At 35.7% G+C, this 20,970-nt stretch overlaps 1 protein-coding gene across 7 annotated transcripts in view; it reads right to left on the bottom strand.

Moving 5' to 3' along the window:
- Nucleotides 1-20,747, bottom strand: part of G3BP2 (G3BP stress granule assembly factor 2) — a 37,263-nt gene extending 16,516 nt beyond the window's left edge. For 2 of the 7 annotated variants that reach the window (XM_074272765.1, XM_074272768.1), the window contains exon 1: nt 20,493-20,747. Coding sequence is in view for 3 of the 7 variants with exons in the window: in XM_074272767.1 (XP_074128868.1) it covers nt 19,860-19,880 (21 nt within the window). In the remaining 4 variants the exon portion in view is untranslated. Of the gene's footprint in view, nt 1-19,859; nt 19,981-20,492 lie in introns of those variants that run through there. The other 5 variants (XM_074272766.1, XM_074272769.1, XM_074272767.1 and 2 more) reach the window with 3 other exon arrangements.
- Nucleotides 20,748-20,970: the final 223 nt, after the last annotated feature.

Raw genomic sequence — 20,970 nt, 5'->3', positions numbered from 1 at the left:
CTATGATGACTCAGGATTCTATCTCCTCTCCAAAGCCTTCTCATGGAGCCATGTGTCAGCCAAGGATCTTGCTTCTCCATCTCTATTTTGACTTCTCTTCAGGACCTTTCATTGCTCACATCTTGCCAAATCCCAAACTTTAGATTATTCCCAACATCTACTTCCACTGTTCCTATTCACTTACTGATGAAGAGTTGTAGAAAAAGCACAAAATTATAGACTGGGTCCACTACAAAATCTCACCTGGATTCTTACTTTATATTTCACTGAAAAAATTGAAGTCGATTGGCTAGAATGACAGGGAAAGATAATGAACAATGTTGAAAGGGATGTGGGAAAACAGGGACACTGATATATTGTTGGTGGAATTGTGAATACATCCAAACATTCTGGAGAGCGATTTGGAACTATGCTCAAAAAATTATCAAACTGTGCATTACCCTTTGATCCAGCAGTGTTACTACTGGGCTTATATCCCAAAGAGATATTAAAGAAGGGAAAGGGACCTGTATGTGCAAGAATGTTTGCGGCAGCCCTCTTTGTAGTGTCTAGAAACTGGAAACTGAGTGGATGCCCATCAATTGGAGAATGGCTGAATAAACTGTGGTATATGAATATTATAGAATATTGTTGTTCTGTAAGAAATGACCAACAGGATGATTTCAGAGAGGCCTGGAGAAACTTACATGAACTAATGCTGAGTGAAATGAGCAGGACCAGGAGATCATTATACACTTCAATAATAATGCTATATGATGATCAATTCTGATGGATTTCTTCAACAATGAGATGAACCAAATCAGTTCCAATAGAGCAGTAATGAACTCACCAGCTATACCCAACGAAAGAACTCTGGGAGATGACTATGAACCACTAAATAGAATTCCCAATCCCTCTACCTTTGTCCGCCTGCATTTTTTATTTCCTTCACAGGCTAATTAATACACTATTTCAAAGTCCGATCCTTTTTGAACAGCAAAATAACTGTTTGGACATGTATACATATATTGTATTTAATTTATACTTTAACATATTTAACATGTATTGGTCAACCTGCCATCTGAGGGAGGGGGTGGGAGGAAGGAAAGGAAAAATTGGAACAAAAGGTTTGGCAATTGTCAATGCTGTAAAATTACCCATGCATATAACTTGTAAATAAGAAGCTATAATAAAAAAAATTAAATAAATGAATGCTTACTGATTGACAGCTTAAAAAAAAAATAAAAAATTGAATTTACCAAGAACTCCCTCTTTCTCCCCTATTCACTCACAAAACTTGTTAATTTCCCCTCTCTCCTCTTTTATATCTATATTGCTTGAAGAAGTGTCTTCTTTTCAATGTCAATCTATCGACATGCAGACTTGGATCTCATCCCCTCCTACCTTGTCTTATAGACAGACTGACTCTTCTATAATCTACTTTTTGATTTTTAATCACTCCCTATCAAATGGCTCTTCTATGCTGCCTACAAACATAGCTATCTATCTCTCTCCTTAAAAAGATATTACTGACTCTCCTTACCTTAACAAGAAAACCAAGAAAGGTTACACTTTGCCTACAGACTATAAAAGTTCATTTTGAGGTTAATTTAAAGAAGCTGATAAAGAGAACATTCAAGAATAATCTTAATGTCAAAAGTCTGGAAACAATGTCACATGAAAGACAGATGACATCAGGAATATTTAAGAAGGAAAGGAGAAACATCAAAAGCATACATCAAAGTTGCCAAATATTTGGAGGGCTATCAGGTGCCTTTAAGTTTATTCTGTGTTATTCAAGAGGGTAGAACTAGAAACACAATGATGCAAAGTTAAAGAAAGGAAGATTTCTAGAAATGAGAATTTTAATGATTAGAACTTTCAAAAAAATACAAACTAGACACAAACACATTATCAAAAGTAAAGCACACCTAGTGATCCAAAAATATGAATTATCAAAGAACTTCAAAATGTCAATGATCACAAAAAAATAATCAAAATAATTAAAAGAAGAAAAGCAAATTAAAACATGAATGAGATTTTACTTTATATCTAAAGTGACAAAGATTACAGAAAATAGTTAATGTTGAAAGAGACTGTGGAAAGTATTTTATTATACTTATTTGTAAAGCCATGAATTGATCCAAATGGTCTGGAAATGATTTGATATTTTGAGTGGGGTGTTATTAAATACTACTCCCATACTCTTTGACTCAGAAAATTTACTACTAAGCAAAAGCATAGCAAAATATTCATAGCTGCATTTTTTGGCTGAACAAATTTTAACATATAATGGCAATGTAATTTTATTGCAAATAAGTGAATGAGTAATTCAGAGAAAAATGAGAATTTGTGTGAAGTAATGCAGTAAACAGAACCAGGAAAACACACACAATGTATATAAAATATTCCTAGAGTTGTAGAACTCCAGTAGTTGAAGTGATCAGTCTCTATCAAGAACATACAATGAAACATATGATGTCCTTCTGACAAAGGAGGGGAGGGATTTGAGAGTACAAATTATATATAATGTGAGATTGGTTGCTAAGTTGATTTTTGGGCTTTTTTTTAGGTTAACTAACTATAATTCTTTCCATATTTGCCATGTTGTACAAGAAAAGTCACACCAAAAGGAAAAAAAAAATCTAAGAAACAAACAAAGATAAAAATACTCTGCTTCAACCCATATTCAGTGTCCATAGTTCTCTCTCTAGATGCAGATGACATTTTCTATCCCAAGTTTACTGGAATTGTCTTGAAGTGTCCCATTTCCCAGAAGAGCTAAGTCCATATTCAGTCATTCCCCAACTGATAAGCATCTTTTTTTACTCAATTTGCACTACAAAAAGGGCTGCTACAAACATTTTTGCACTTGTGGATCCTTTTTTCCTCTTTTATGATCTCTCTGGGATACAGACCCAGTAGTGACACTGCTAGATCAAAGGGTATGCAGTTTAATAACCCTTTGGGTATAGTTCCATTACTTTCCAGAATGATAGGATTATTTCACCACCTCATCAAAAATGCATGTGTCCAGTTACCCCACTTCCCCTTCAACATTTCGGTATCTTTTCCTGACATCTTAGCCTTGATTTTTCTTAACTATTTGTTTCAAGAGATAATTCAGTGAGGCAGTGTTACATAAATTATTGTGATATGAAAACAAAAAGCATCAATACTTTTCTTGAAAGAGCAAAACAAAAAATGAAGTGGGCTCTATCACTGGAATCCCAAGCAGATGCTAAATAGAAAGTCAGCCTCTGGCTCTATAAACAGAAATGGAGGGGGTAGGAATGGAAGTGGGAGAGCCTGGGGAGCAGAGAAAGAAAAGGGAAGAATAGAAACAAATCAGTAAAGTTTAACATGATAAGAAGCACCTAGCTAGTTCTGAAAGGAGAGATAAAAAGATTTTAATAGGCAGAAACCAGGAACTATGTGATGTGATACAAGGATACAAAATGAGATAATTCAGTTTGGCTGAAATTTACAAAGTGCTAAATAAGGTCAAGAAGTCATGCTGTGGCCAGACTCTGGAGAGCCATATACATCAAGGTAAGGAGTTTGTAAAACCTAAGGCCTGTGAACTTTAAAGTGCAGAGGGAGGACGGAAAGGAGGGAGGGAGAGAGAGAATATTTCTGTGTAACTTAGTTTCTATTTATGTATCTATGAATTTAATTTTGTTTAAACTTTATTCTGAAAAGGGCACAAAAAAGGGTGAAGAATCCCTGAATTAAAGATAAACTAAAGTGCTTTCCATCTAAATCTATAATCTGCTGAGTGGAGACAATGCATATAGACCACAGATAAACAACATAAAGCTTAAGAGGAATGGGGAGGTGGGAGGAAGGGGAAGGGATATGATTAATAAAGGATAGGAGAGCCTCAGATTTAAATCAAGAAGGGACCTTAAAAAATGTTTAGTTCACTGACACTTTTTAAATTGTGGATCATGAGCACTTATGGGGTCTTGTAATTGAATGTGGGCCATCACAAAATCATGACTTATAAGTAAGCTTCTATAACTATATTATATATCTATATACCCAGGGTCACATAAAAATTTCAGTGAAAAAAGGGATTATGATGGGAAAAGTTTAAAAAACCCTATCTTAAACCATCATATTTGCCTCTCATATGAAACTTTTTCTGATTCCCTACATTAAAAGTTTTCTTCCATATCTTATAGATCTTTGAAATATATACCTATGTATACACACACCCTACCTTTTTAAAATTTTTAAGTTTAACTTCTTAGAGGGTTAAAACTGTTTTTCAATCCTAGAACCTAGCACAGAGATTTACAAATATAAAGTGCTTTTAAAAGACTTGCATTCAACTAAACTTTTAGCAAAAGTTTCTTTACCAGAGCACATGACACAAAATATTTTAAAAATCACAGATGAAGAATAAGAATGAAAGAGTACTGTCCTAAGCCTCTAATGAAAGACAAATATTCATATTTTCACCAGTCCTCAGTAACCTGTTCCCTAATCTGTAGCTGAGTCAAACTGTATTATAACTTCCCACATTCACCTCTATTTCCCAACTCAACAACATTAACTATCTCTTTTCCTATTTAGAACCATCCTCTACTCTAAAATTCCCAAATTTGGGGTTCCCATCCTTGGAAACCCCTTTTTCAAAGCCTACATTTTAAATAGAATTTTACTTGCATCACAAAGCATAAAACTTATCTTGCTTAGGTGCTGCTCCTTTTAAGTAGACTCTTTGTACAAACCCCTACAATCTGAAAAAAGTAATCCAAGAAAAACTTTTTTCTGAAAGTATTGTTGGTCTGATGGCAGCAAATGTTTTATTTATTCACTGAAACATTTTTATTAACAGCGTGTCTAAAAATTACATACTTCATAATGATGGCTATTGTGTTCAAATAATGACCCTAGAATATTGCAATATCCTGATTTGGCTCTGGGGGGAAAAAGGGAGAATTAGGTGCAAAATGATTTAAGACTTCGCAACAGCAACTTTTTAAAATAGCTTTCACAGGCTAGAATAATAGACTGAATCTAAGAAAGTTCTACAGATAAATGTCTTGCATTTGAATACAAAATAATAATTTTACTAGCATAAAGCTGGCTTAGAGAGTAAGACAAATGTCTAGAGAGTTGTTTTTAGTGGACTGCAAGTTCAATGAGTCAGCAGTGTGATGCATTAGCAAGAAAGCTAATGCAAACTTGAGCACCACTAAAAGGTACACCAGTTTTCAGGAAATAGAGGTGATGGACATATTGTACACTCTGCTCTCTTCAGACCTCATTTAGAACGTTACGTTTCAATTCTCTGCATTTTGGTTTTAAAACATTATTAAACTGAATTTTCCAGAGAAGAATAACCGAAATAGTAAATAGTAAAGAGCCTTGAGCCCAAGTTACATAAGTAACTATGTTTAGTCTGGAGAAGACAACGCATGCATGACAAATCTTCAAGTATTTGAAAGGTTGTTAATATGAAAGAAGACAATGGGAGAGAAGAAAATAAGCATTTATATAGCACTTACTGTGTGCCAAGCAAGCACTGTGCTCAGTACTGTTACAAATATCTCATTTGATCCTCCTTGGAAGATAGATGCTATTATATTCTCTCTTAAAGTTGAAGTGACTTATCCTGGGTTATACAGTTGTGTCCAAAACCAAATCTAAACTCAGGTTTTCCTAACTCCAGGCCTACCACTGTACCACCCAGCTGCTGAAAGATTCAAATTGTTTGAATCTTTTTGATCCTTTTTTTTTTTGATCTGTTTTTGATCCTTTTTTTTTTTTTGAATTGTTTTTGAATCTTTTTTTTTTGAATCTGTTTTTTGAATTGTTTTTGAATCTTTTTGATCCTTTTTTTTTTTGATCTGTTTGATCCTTGAAGACAGAATGAGGAAGAACAAATGAAAATAGCAAAGAAGTCAATGTAAGCTTGATACCAAGAAAAACTAAAGCTACCCAAAATCAGGATGGGGATTCCTTGAGAGGTGGTGAGTTCCTGTTTCTTGCAGATCTTCAAGAGGAGCTATTCTAGTGCTTATTAAGTATATTCTAGTGGGAATTCCTTTTCATGTAGAGACTTAACTATATGGTGCTCTATCAACTATCAAGTTCTATGATTTTCTATTCCCTTTGGCTAAATTGCAACTTTAATTCCTTGGAAATTATGTTATTTCATGTTTTGAGTATGCATAACTTGACCAGAAGAATACCAGTACTAAAAAGTACTTTTCTTTATGACACAAAAACTGGAAACAAAGAAGGTTGCCATTCTAATGAATAGTAAAATGTAGCAAAGCACATGTGAAAAATGCCACTGTGCTGCAAGAAATAACAAGTACAAATGCAGAGAATCATATGAAGATATGTATGAATTAAGTGAAATAACCTGAACAAGGACAAACACCAAGGTAAAAATGAAGTTACTCTAAATATAATAATAAAGTTTGGTCCAAGAGAAAAGTTAGTAATCATTCAAAAGGGCTCTTCAATTCACTAAAGTCAATCCAGATAACTCTCTTCCATCTATATGATTTTGGACCCAAGTGCAGTCTGTCCAGAATAAATATGTGACAAAATCTACAAATTGTACATCAATTCAAATATCATAGTATAGGTCAATAGACTTTCTTTATCCACTTGGTTTTCCTCTGTGGTTAGTTATGTGGTTAATTATGGATTCTTATTTATCAAGCTTGACAATACTTGCAGTTTAATGCAGCCAGTTCAATAGAAGCATCAGAAAGACCTCACCATCTATCTATTTGGATTCCTTTTCAAAATGCCCTCTATAAAGACATGAGAACTATCAACATACCAAACAATTCCTTTTGAATTTTGAAAAGAAAACAGGTTTTTGCTAACTATATTTTATGGCAAACCATCTTCTGGATACAAATTACAGAGAAAACAAGACACTACTGTATTGATTTGTTGAATGTAAAAATTATATTTGTAACAGTGCATATTCTAGCTTTCTTCCATGCATGTTATAATCATAGATTCAGAGATAACTGTTTCATGTACCCAATTATAAATATCAAGCAAGATATAAAAAAGGATACAGAGGCAAAATTACAGCACTAAATATATGGGAATGTTAATAATTGTGACCAGAATGAAAAACATGGTTTTAACTATATTTTGAAATATTTTTCTATAGTTTTTAGAAGGATGTTAACAATCAGGAAAGCATCTAATAGGGTGACCAGAAAAACAGGAAACACAAAACTCAAAACTCTTTAGATGAGGCTTAGAATTAAGGATTTTTAACCTTAAGAGAAGTTGACAAGGATAAATAACCACCCTGCTGCTGAAATATTTGAAATGTTCTGTAGAAGAGGATCAAGATTAGCTTTATTATGCCTAGCTCCAAAGAGGAAAACTAGGATCAAAGATTTACAATGACAAGTAAGCAAATTTTGGCTCAATATAAAAAATATCTGGGAATGAATATTCTACAGAAATCTGAAATTCAACATGTTCAACAGAAGGTTATCATTATTCCCAGAATTCATGCTTCTTTCTAACTCCCTATTTGTGTTCAAGGCACTAGCATTAGCCAAGTCACCCAGATTTGCAATCTACAAATCATTTTCTACTCTTTGCTCCTTCTCACAATTCCTAACAATCATTGGACAAATATATACATCTATTTCACAGTACTTTGGGCTCTTAACATCTCTCTGTTAGACCACTGAAACAGCCTCCTAATTGGTCCTCCTATCTGCAAGGCCTTCCTTCAATTCATTCTGGGAAAAATTGGTGTTTTATTTCTATAGCCTAGCGTTAAATGTCACTCCTAGAAGTTCCATTGGGCTTTCTATTGCCTTAAACATAAAATACAAATCCCAATTAGATACTTAAATCCTTTCACAATATTATTCCAATCTATCGCTCTAGATATTTCTTATTGTTCATAAGTCTATGATTCAATATCCCACCCCTAAGCCTTTTTGCACAAGCTATCTCACAATCTTGGAAAGGGATCCCTTCCTCCTATCCCTAGAATCCTTATTTCCCTTCAAAACAGCTCATGTGCCACAAAAAGTTTGGTCTTTCTCTCATTGTTATCAGTGCTCCCACTCCACCCCCAAAATTATTTTTCATATAACCTGTACTTATTATTTAATTGTTCACATGTTTCTAACAAAAAGTATGCTCCCTGAAGGTAAAAACTATTTTCCCTCTTGTCTTTGTGTTTCCAATACCTAGCATAATGTAGGCATACAGTAAATACTTCTTTTCCCTTTGAAGTCAAGCACAATACATCTAATACCTCTCCTACAAGAGATTTTAAATATTTCAGCAGTACAGTGATGGTCATATTTATCTCTGTAAGTCACTTCTAAAGGTTAAACATCTGCTAACTTCAAATCTCATCTATAGGGCTGTGTTTTCTTGGATATTTTCTTGATTTTCAACATACTTCATATCTAGCTCTAGAGACAATATAATTGGAAGTATTCAGAGACTGAATGGCTACTTGTATCAAATTTTTTTTTTTTAATATCAATTTGGTCATATTTCCAGTCATGTCCATTTCAACTCCAAAACTTTTATTCTTTTTATATAATTTGGTCATATTTCCAGTCATGTCCATTTCAACTCCAAAACTTTTATTCTTTTTATATCTGACTTCTTTGGGAACCAAAATTTAAGACAGCTCAAAGGAACATACACTTATCATAGTCTGAATGAATTTGCACACATATAGGTGGTGTGCATGCACACGCATGTGTACTTTCTGAGACAATTGGGGTTAAGTGACTTGCCCAGAGTCACGCAGCCAGAAGTGTTACATGTGTAAGATCAAATTTGAACTCAGTTCCTCCTGACTTCAGCTCTGGTGTTCTATCCATTACACCAACTAGCTACCCTCTATGTGTGTGTGTGGGGGGGTGTGTATTTTAAAAAGGCATGACTAGTAGCATGCAAGGCCACAGATATTTGCCTAGTCCAAAAGCAGAATGTAATTTCCCCTCAAATCTGGCTTTTATAAAAACTTAAGAGTGATTTATACTCATATTGAACTGTAGTGAAGAAAACCAATAATCCCCCTCAAAAAAAATAGAGGGGAAAGGATAATAAAAATAGGAAAACTTTTTTTTCCAAAGTCCTTCTGAACTCAAACCTTCCCTAAAAAATTATCAAGAGCTGTTGCTGAATTTTACTTTTTTTCTCTTTTACCATCCCACCCTTGGAATCACAGAATGTTAAGAGCTGAATCAACCCAATAATTTGATCCAAACTTCTCATTTTACAGATGACTGAAGCAGTCACTCAAGACAACAGTTAGAACTTGAACCATTTTATCTGAAGGTGAAGACTATTTTCAGCTCAAGGCCTAGTGTTCTGCACCCTAGAGTAAATGTGAAGTATTTTGTGTGGAAGTAATGGTAAAGTATCTAAAGCTACTGCAATAAGAAGAAATTAATGAAAATTCATTTTTAATTACTAAAAGTTAAGTCCACATATATTCTTAGCAATATTTAACTGTACAATTTCCAAAGAATTAGAATAAAGTCATTGATTCTTCATTTTAAGTACAGATTACCCAATGAATTACTCCTCAAATCTGCTTTATGAGGGCCTAAGAACTTTTCAAATATAATTTAGTATTTGCTAAACTGTATAGACACCATATGATAGGAAGAAAAAAGAGCACAATGTTCACCGTTTGACAATAAGAAAGAAGAGAGACAAGAGGAGGATATTTTAAGAAAATCTGAAAAGACAAACCCAAGTTTACAGACTGTATATACTTCAGGAAAGTGCTCAATATACATTCTTTTAAATAGTTTCTTATCACTTCTCTTGTTCTATATGCTATAAGTAATTTTCTCCATCTTATTTAACTAAGCTATCTTTTCCAAAAGTTAAAAAAGGGCAAAAAACAAATTAAAATAGTGTCTTGGTTATGGTTCAGAATGCAAATGTTTTCAGGGTATCTAACAGCCCTGATACCGTGTAACATAAGACTGTGATACAGTATCCAAGAAACATCTTCCTTTACAGAAAGCTGCAACTATAGAAGTTTCATCCTCTGTCCTGCAGCAACATTTAATTTAGATCATTGTTATTTATAAAAATCTATGCACTGAAGCCTTTAAAGTATTAGCACATAAATTTGGGGGGGGGGGTTTAAAAATAAATTCAATGCAATTAAAGAATTTAAATTAAATTTGATGGCAGAGATTGTTTTCAACTTTTCCTTTATTTCTAATGTAGTTGTATAGTAAAATATAGCAATATAGTCTGGCACATAACAGTCTTTTTGACTGAAATGAAATGTCAATAATATTAACTTTTTTTTTTATCTCTGATAAAATTCTAACGATCAAGATTAAGGGATATGATTGTCAAGGGTTTAACAGCCAAGAATTTGACAAATACATAAGATCAGAGACATTTACCAACAGATAAGTACCCAAAGAATTTTAATAAATGATTCTCAAAACTGCAAATAACTAACCATCACATAAAAGGCTGCTACAAGTCATAAGCAAAAAGAAACATAAATAATCCCAAACACAACTAGAGAAAAAATGGGGATATAGTATGGAAATGAGAATTAGTCCAATCATTTGAAAACAATATGGAATTTTTTTTTAAGTGGCTCAAGTGTCCATACCCTTTGATTTTGCAATCCTGTTAGTTAATAAACCTTAAAGACTTCTAACATAGAAAGGTACCATAAATACCAAATTACTAATAAAAAACATGTTTTTGTTGTAGGAAAAAAAAGTTGAAGCAAAAATTACTATCAGTCAATTTCGGAACTACTGTGGTACAGGAATGGACAGGAATATTATAAATTAAAAGAAACAGAAATTATCAAGAATTTGCAGGACAGTTTTTCCCTTTCTACATCTTTTAAGTTTTTGTAATTGATCTTTATTTTTCACATAACATTTTTTATTGTATCTCTCTCTCCTTCAACAAAACTATTCCTTATAACCAAAAATGTTTTAAGAGAAAGAATTTCAACAAAACCAGCCAATACATCAATTCTGACAGTATAGCTACAACATTTCCTCTGCAAAAAAGGGGAAATGCATGTTCTCATCCCTTCTTCAGGGCACAGGATTTCATTTTTATGGTTTTGTCATTTACAATGCTTTACTCATTTTGCATATAATCTTTCTAGATCTATTTATCGATTAACAAAAGATCATATTTAAATGAAATAAATAAAAACAATTTTTCCTTTACACACTTGCATACAATGTTTTAATTTTAAAGTTAAGCATATACAGATTCTACCTAAGTTCACTTGTACCCTAAAGCTTTCTTTATAACTCAAAATGGTACTCTATGGTAGAGCTTTTAAAACTTGTCTTGGAAACTGATAGTCAGATAAACTCTGTGTGTGTGTGTGTGTGTGTGTGTGTGTGTGTGTGTGTGTCAAAATGAAGGTGAGAGAGATTACAAAAGAACCCAATTAAAGTAGGATACAAGTATAAAAAAACTTTTTAAGCTCCAAGTCCCCAGTTAAGAACCCTGCTCCACAGTATTCTCAGGGGCAGCTATTTAGTTGCCTCTCCAGTTATTCTCTCTGCAAAAGTTCCTTGCCAGCCTCCTTCAAACATGCTCATATTTCTCCACTCTTGAACAAGTAATTTTTCACTTAACTTTATACTACTCCCTACATTGTTCTCCTCTCCTGTGGTTTTCACCCAAGTCCATTTCATACCCAGGCTATTCTCCAAACCCTGCAATCTTCCCCTTAACCATTTACCTAAAACTTTTTTCTTAAAAGTAGCCAAATAAACCCTGAATGGCATTTTCTTAGTTTACAACATTCTCCATCAGCAAAAAACCTCTTATTCCTCCATTCATGATGTAACAAGGCCAATTTAATCACCTTTGTTGGAACTTCTTTTATTCCCTCTATAAAGCTAAGTTTAGACCCAACCATGACTTTAAAGATCACCTCTAAATAAATGACTCAAGGGGCAACAGTGGATAGAGCCCTGAAGTCAGGAGGACCTGGGTTTAAATCTAGCTTCAGACACTCAATACTTCCTAGCTGTGTGACCCAGGGCAAGTCACTTAACCCCAATTGCCTCAGCAAAAAAAAAGGAAAAAAAATTAAAAAAAAAAAAAAAAAACCCTCAAACCTCTCATCTTCACTGTGCCTCTGAAATGTTAAGCTTCTTATGAACAAAGGCTACACAATTCTTTTGAATTCCCTATCACCTGTATGCTAAATATAGCAAATATTTAAAAAGTATTTGATTTATACTGGAAAAAATACAGTTCTTCGATCAAAGCAAATTTCCAAATAGAATCAAAAGCAACTACAGTATAATGAGAAATATGTTCATTAGTTCTCATGTATTAATATAGTACACTATCTCTCGGAACCTAGACTTTGGATGTCAAATCCTGCCTCTGACACTACCTGTGTGACTTTGTGCATAAAGTTTCTGTAAGGGAGAGAAGGTAGAAATAAGTAATAATTCCTCAAGTCCTTTCAGGCCTTTATCTATGAATCCTTAAATAATACTACAAGAAATAAAATTGATATTGTATCAATACTACCTCTGCTTTTTTGCCTCCAAAGGTCAGACTCTATACTGGCCACCACAAACCATTTAAAATTCAGCTTCCCAAATTACCCCTATTTAGCAGTTCTAATAAGGCCAAAAGGCTAAATTTAACACACAAGCTAAAATGTAATTAGCAGCATATTAGTTACAGCATATTTATTTAGCATAAACAATAAGCTAGTAGATAGGTTAGATTCATTTATATTTGAATTTTAAATACCATGGCTTTTTTCCCCCTTTTTAAATTAGTATTTCATTTTTCCAAATACATGCAAAAATAGTTTTTACAACATTCACCTTTGCAAAACCCTATGTTCTAAATTTTTCTCCCTTTCCTTTCCCTCCCCCTACCTCAAGACAGCAATCTGATATAGATAAAATATGTGGAATTCCTCTAAATATATTTATAATATATAATATAATAAATATATTAATAAATTATAAATAAAATATTAATAAATATAATATAATAAATATAAATAATAATAATATAATAAATATATTTATATTTATTATATTATTATATAATATTATATATAATATATTATATTATATATTTATTATATTTTATATTATTATTATATATATTTAATATATAAATATATTTTCATATTCAACATGCTACACACACCACACACACACACAATTAGATCAAAAAAGAAAAAACACAAAAAAGGAGAAAAAAAAAAGCTTATTTAAAATACTTCACTTTGATCCACATTCAGTCTCCAGTTTTCTCTCTGCATGTAGCTGACACTTTCCATTCCAAGTGTATTGGATTTGCCTTGAATCATCTCATTCTTGAAACAAAAATCAAGTCTATTACTTTTGATCATCACATAAATCTTCTATGGACAATATTCTCTCAATTCTACCCACTCTATTCAGCATCAGTTAACATAAGTCTTAATAGGTTTTTCTGAAAAATCCTATTCATCATTTCTTACAGAACAATAATATTCCATTACATTCATTTACCACAATTTATTCAGCCATTCCTCAACTTTCAGTTCCTTTCCACTACAAAAAGGGTTGCTACAAACATTTTTGCACATATAGAAGTTTTCCCCTCTATTATGATCCCTTTGGGATACAGACTCAGTAGAGACACTGCTGGATCAAAGGTTATGCATAGCCCTTTGGGAATAGTTCCAAATTGTTCTCCAGAATGATTAGATCAGTTCACAATTCCACCAATGATGCATTAGTATCCCAGTTTCCCCAAATCATCTCCCACATTTATTATTATCTTTTCCTGTCATTTTAGTCAATCTGAGAGGCGTTATATGGTATTGTATTCCACTATCTTTGTAAGAAAAACCCAAAGAGGGCAGCTAGATGACACAATGGATAGAGCACTGGTTCCAAAGTCAGGAAGACCCGAGTTCAAATCAGGTCTCAGACACTTTATATATCCTAGCTGTGTGACCCTGAGCAAGTTACTTAACCTCAAATTGACTCAACAACATGAAAACAAAATTGTGTGTAAACAATCAGACAACTGAAATTACTGAACAACTGTGGTACCCAGTACCACATACATCTTCACAAAAGAAGCTGGGGAATAAATTGAACTGGGATTTAAAAGTTTACTCTAAATCATCAAAAGAATTGATAATCAGAGCTAACTGTGAAACACAAGCATGTACAAATAGACATACAAAGGCATTTCAATTATGAGAATTCTACTAATTATAAAACTGTCTATCTTTGAATTAGTGAAATCTCCTCCTCCTCAATTTAGCCAATAGTTGCAAAATCTCCCTCATCATCTTCTCCCCCCCACCCAAAAAAAATCTTTGAAAGTGGAGAATGGTAAATAAATTAATTAACAATGGCAATTGGTTTTATTTTTTTATCTCCTTTTCCTATACTTATCCACCCTTGTTGGATATTTGAAGGAGCTCTTAAAGTACCAAAAAAGTAGACAGAAAGAGAAACAAAAGAAAATTATCCCTGAAAAAGTTTTTTACATTTATAAAATCACGACCTTAATGACCTTAACAGAAATTTCAAAAAGTCATTTCTAAATAAATTTTCTACTAAACGAGAAAAAAAAAAGCCCCCCAAAATTAAAGGCTTTCCTGGCAACAATCTCCTATATCAGGGCAAGCTGCTTAATATTTGGCTTAAATATAAAATGCTAAAGTAAATGACATAACAGACCATTTTTAAAAAGCACTTACATGTTTATATGTAAATGTACATCTATATTATGCTGGCAGGAGTGGGGAGTGCAGTAATATTCCTCTTAATAAACAGAATACACATTTAGTTTCCAGACTCTTGGTACCTCAGATACAAAGGAGATGCATTCCAGGATATTAATTAAGAATGGAGAAACTCCCATCTTCTTTTTGGCAATCTAGAAGGTATTTCTCTGAGCCTGGCCCAGCTTCCAGTGGCTTAGATCTGAGAAAGAGCCACTTTGTCAACATGGAGGTTTTACCAATACCCTTTATACCCAGGCTTTGCTTATAGAACATTTATAAATTTTGCAGTTTTTTATAGGTATTAACTTCTCTGAATTCACTGAGTCAGGTTCTATTATTACCCCAATTTTAAAAATAAACTGATGCTAAAATAAAATGGATGCCCAGGATCATACAGTATTAGTGAGTGACTGAAGCAGGATTCAAAGATTAAAGGTTTTCCTCATTCAAGTCTAGTGTTCATCTACTCTAACCCTCTTGTATTACACTGGAGAAAAAGGAAGTGATAGTGTAATCTACTTACTTCTAGTTGAACTATAAATAAAATTTTTAATGGTTTCACAGATCCAACATTATGTGACCTGACCAAAGTCACATAACTAGTAGAATGTAACTAGAACAATAATGATGATACTAAAATTTGCAAAGTGCTTCACAAAAGTTGCATGAGTGTTGCTATTATCCCTATTTTACTGAGCTTAATGAACAATTTGGGGTCACAAAGATAGAAAGTGGGAGGCAGGATTTGAATTCAGTTTTTGCTAACTCTTTAAGCCCAACACTTTGAGCAGCACAGCTATCTCTTTAAATATACTTTGAAGCAGTAACTTCCAAAAGCTGTCTCTTTCTGTATAGTCTAGAACAGTAACTTCCAATTTGGTAAGCTTTTCAAAGATAATTAAATCCAAAGATGAAGAAGATCTCTGACACTATGAGTAACCCTAGAATACTTTCCACAGCATCATCAACTACTTGAAAAATTATATTAAGGGGAACCTACTATGATTGTGGAAGCATCTAGGTAGCATAGTGGATAGAATTCTAAGCTCAGAGTCAGGAAAACTCATCATCCTGAATTCAAATCTGGTTTCACACACTAGTTGTGTGATCTTGGACTAGTCATTTAATCCTGTTTATCTGTTTCTCATCTGTAAAATGAGCTGGAGAAGGAAAAGGCTAAACACTCCAGTTATCTTTGCCAAGAAATGCCAAGTAGGGTCATAAAGAATCAGACTTGACTGAAAATGATCAAACAAGAAGCACAGCCACTTAGCTAAGGCTAGTTCTTCACCCAATCTTCTAAGTACTAACTTCTTATTGTTAAAATATTCCCCATCTACAAGCTCCTCAGCACTCAATGTGCAATGTTCAATGTTCATTGAGATGTTCATCTCTTCCAAATTTAAAAAACAAAAAAACTTGAATTATTCCTCCTTTTCCCCACTTGAAAAAAAAAAAATCCATACTTGGGTGTCTCTACTTTCCTTTCATTTCTCCTTTGCAATATGATTTCACATCTGACCTCGTCATTCAACTGAAACAGCTCTCTCCAAAATTACCAATAAACCCCTTATCTGCCAATTCTAATGCGTTTTTTCAGTCTTCATCATTCTTGATTTCTGGCAACCTTAGACCTATTAAGCACCTCCTCCTGGATATTATTTCCTCTCTGGGTTTCAGGACATTGCTCTCCTGGTTCTCCTATTTGCCTTGACTCTTCAGTCTTCTTTGCCTAATCTTTATCCAGGTCATACCCACTAACCTTGGATGTCTCCAAAGGCTCCATCTCAGGCCTGTTTCTTTCAAACTATTGTGAGTTTCCACTATCTCTAAGAAAAATGTAAACATCTCTACTTAACATTCAAAGCTTTTCACAACCTCATCTTTCCCACATTACTTACTCCTTTTCTTATGGATTCTTGCCTAGCTATACTGGCACTACTTACTGTTCCTCCAGTAGGAAATTTAACCCTCTTTTCTGTGCCTTTTACTCTAGCTGTCCCTCCTTCTCTAAAAATCTCTCCTCATCTGACCATCAAATTCTAAGATTCAAGATCTAGTTCAAGTGCCACTTTTCCACAGGAAGTTTTTCCTAGTTCCCTCCACTGCTCAGGTCTTCCAGCATTTATTCTTATCCCATGCATGTCTAGATAATGTAAATGTCTCTCCAATTTCCACTCCCCCAGTTTCCCAAAGAATGTATGCTCCTTAAGGAGCAGTGAACAAAAGTTTTGTCTTGGCATTCTCAGTGTCTGGCACAATAGTACATACCTAATAAATGCTTGCTGATTGCTAACAGACCATTCCAACTTTTGTACTACTCTGTAAACAAACTATTTCTTACATGTGATGAAAATTTTACCTCTGTGAAACTCAGTACAACTATAGCTTCACAAAACACCAAAAAAAGGTTTTGTGGAATATAGTCTGCCACTTCTCCCAAGTCCTAAATTTCTCAGCCATAATCAAAGGTGATAAGCAGACTCAAAAATCTTATGAGAGCAATATATCTAGGGTAGTAAGATGCTGTTCACCAGATAAAAATCAAGATCACAATCAAAGATCTAGAATTACATCAATATAACTAAAACAATAATGCCAACACAATCCTACGACAGCTTGTTTCCAAAGTGCTTTCCCATCTCTCACATAATTATCTTAACAACTCTGGGGGGATGGCAAGCCACTTTCACCAGCTTACAGAAGAGACAGAGGCAACAGAACTTTGGGGATATACAGGGTTAAGAACTTCACTGGAGTCCAAATTATCTACAGCTAGTTTCTTTCAAGCTACTAAGCAAGCAGAAAAGTTGGAGACTACTTCTACATTATGTATCACACCCTCTCTCTTAAGGGACTTGAAATATATGAAATAATTAACAAACTGGGCAACACAAATTAACTAAAAGATTCAAAAAGAAACAATAATCACTAAATATTTTGTAGGCCAATACTGGCATCCTATGGTAGAAACAAGAAACAGGTTTTCAGCTATTATTGACTCAATTATAGAAAAAATCATTGACCCAATAATGGAAAATGGATTGAAAGTTGGCAATTAAGCTTGGTTTTAAGGAATATCTAAATGCCTCATAAAAAGATATTCATCTTTTAGTTTTTAAAATATTCCCTCCCTTTTACTCACAGGAACAAACTGTATTAGGTAAAAAAAGAGAAATTTTTTAAAATGGCTCCATGAGGATAGTTTTTGACTCCTAAATGTTTGCTGAAGGAAAAAAATAAATGGAGGATAGAAAGAGAAACCCAAAAAGCATATTCTTTAATGAATTTGTAAAACACTTACTAGTTTGACAAACCTATGGGCAAGACAAAAGCTGTTACATCTCAGTTTAATCATATGAAAAAAAAAGGATAAAATAAAAAAAACTCAAAAGGTTGTGGGAGGAGAGAGTCTTTTTAAGGCACGAAATGCTACATTTGCAAGTAAAGTTATCAGATATAAATATTTGAAAGCTAATAAAGCTTGAATTACTTGCATCAGTAAAATGCTTAAAAGGATATTCTGAATTTTATATAAATGCTAACCAATTAAAAAGAACATAAATTGGAAGTTATCTGATCACAATAATGTATTACTCAATTGCTCAAATTGTCCCCCCCCAAAAAAAAAATCTACCTTCTCTACTAAGGATGCCTGAAATCAAAGTTTAAAAAAATATGTAACTGCATTGCACTCTACCATACTTTGTTTTTCAACTATAACCCCTAACATTGATTCCACTAATAATTAAAAAAAAAAAAATTAGCTTCTCAATTATGTTTTCACTTGAACAATGGCAGATGTCAGGTAATAAACTACATTCTGGACAACTAGCTATACAGATTCTTTTTTTTTTTTCCTGAGGCAATTGGGGTTAAGTGGCTTGCCAAGGGTCAAACAGCTAGGAATTACTAAGTGTCTGAGCCACATATGAACTCAGGTCTTCCTGACTTCAGGGCTGGTGCTCTATCCACTTTGCCATCTAGTTGCCCCTATAAAGATTCTTAATGAAGCATTGTTAAAGTAGACAATTAAGTGAAATCAGAAAGAAAATACTCGGTCATTTCAAGAAACAAAATATGATGTCAGAAAATTATTTCATCCTTTTGGATTCAAATTCAGGTTATCTTGTCAAAATTCAATTAAAATTAGATGCCCAAAGGCCCACAGAATGTTTAGCTAGGTCATTTTGTTCACATAATGAAGTCTAAATTAAGAGGCAAATATAGACTTGGGTAGGAATTTTCAAACTGTTAAGGTTTGCTTAGTAGGCCCTCGTCCCTTCAAAGTACAGCATTATAAAGGTCCAGGTATATGCAATTCTTGCACTTGGATGAACTGCAGGAGAGCTTCTTATCATCAGTACTCTATTATTCAACAGTATATACATACCGTAATATCCATCCACTGAATTATATTTTAACAGACATTTATTAAACCTATTTCACGCAAGGCCCTAGAGAGACAAAGATGAAGAACCTCCAGCAGCGGCTGCGCCCCCGCTGTCTCCTGCCCATCCCCCCACCCATGCCACAAGACAAGCTCCAGACACTTATCTAAGATATGTTTGGATACACGGAAGTAAAAAATAACAAGTTTCGATGTGATACAAGTTAAAACAGCATAAATGCACGGGTAAAGTCAGCGAGATGAGAGGGATTACTGGAAGGAATTATTTCCAGTTGGGGGAGAGCGGAAGATGATGCTAGAGCAGACCCTAAGGCATGTGTGGAAGAAGCCTATTTGGACAGGGAGACAAGAAGCACGATCTGAAATGGCTAGCAGTGAGGTTAGCTAATGATCGAATACAGAACCAGGGACGTGGAAAGGAGACTATTATAAAACATGGCCGCAGAGGTAGGTTGGAGCCAGACAGTGGTGGGTTCTAAAGTGAACGTGCCCATCGTATAACAAAACAAGAAAGCCTGTATATTAAAAAGATTCAGCACTAAATATAACATTTAAAACAACCTCCCCAAAAAATCCATTGAAAATTGGGCTTCACGATTTTTTATCCAAATAGCGAGAGGCATCGGGAAGGCCTATCAACCACATCTCCGCCCGCCCCCAAGTAATTTTCCCCCTCACGCTTGCGGAGAATGGCATAATAATCGAGACCTCCGGTTCAAATCCCTTCATCTCAGTTTCCGGGTCTGTGGAAGATGGGAGGCTTGACCAGGATGAGCTCCCTTCCTTTGAGCAGTAAACGCCAAGAGGGGCTGCGGAGAAAGGCCTCCCACCTGCAACGGGAGGCCGCCTAGGAAAGGAAGAAGACCCCCCCCTTCTCCCCCTCCCCCCACCCCGGGGAATATGGATGCACCCGGCGGGGGGGTGGGGGTGACGCCGGAGTCTTCACCTCGGCCGGCTCGAGGTCTCGCCTCGTAGCAATGGTGCCCCAAGGCCTCGACTCTCGCGTCGGCCTTCCTCCTCCCCCCCCCTTCCTCCCCTCCCCACCACCGGGAAGGGCGGTGCCGGCCGCAATAGATCCCCCCTCCCCCGCTAGCCCCCCCCGGGGCCAGGTCTGCGCTCGCCGCTTTCTCCCCCGAAGGCCCTGGGCACCCTCCAGCCGCCCTCACCTCGGCGCCCGGCCCCGGCTCCCTCTGCGCGCCCGCGGCGCCGGCAAGAACAATGTCCTGCGGCGGCTCGCGCCAGACGGTTGCCTCGAGCCGCGGTGCGCCAGCAGTTTGTTCTCTCCCGGCTACCACGCCAGCAGCTCCCCCCCTCCCTTCTCACACAGACATTTACACACACCTCCAACCAACAGCGGCGGAGGCCAGCCGAGGAACAGATTCACAGAAAAGGCTGCGGCGGACGGTCCGCGTTCACTCCGCTCGGCCCGGCCTCCCCGACGCAACAAAAAACCCCCGAGCGAGTCTCGGGCGCTGTCCTGCGGGGCGCGCGCACGCGTGTCTCTCCCTCCGACTCCCCTCCTACTCCGGCGCCGGGCTCGGGCATTGAGCGACAGGGAACCCTGGGGTCCCGCCCCCTTCACCACCGCCCACTCTTATTGTTTCACCCCTGCCAGAAAGCCTAGGGATCCCCGTTAGTATGGCGTCGACCAACCACCGAGTCTCTCGTCGTGGGCCCGCCTTCCTTCCCCTCTCCTCCCATTCCCTTTTCTGAGCACGCGCAGATCGCGGCGACCCTGGCGCCCGTTCTCGCGCTCCCTATATCTCACGTCGCTGACTGGAGAAAACCGGAACCGGCCTCTGGAACGCTCTCTCTCGCC

The sequence above is a fragment of the Sminthopsis crassicaudata genome, chromosome 6, assembly GCF_048593235.1.
Source record: "Sminthopsis crassicaudata isolate SCR6 chromosome 6, ASM4859323v1, whole genome shotgun sequence".
NCBI classification, from domain to species: domain Eukaryota; kingdom Metazoa; phylum Chordata; class Mammalia; order Dasyuromorphia; family Dasyuridae; genus Sminthopsis; species Sminthopsis crassicaudata.
Note: the sequence above shows the minus strand (reverse complement) of the source record. Positions and strands in the feature narration are given on the sequence as shown.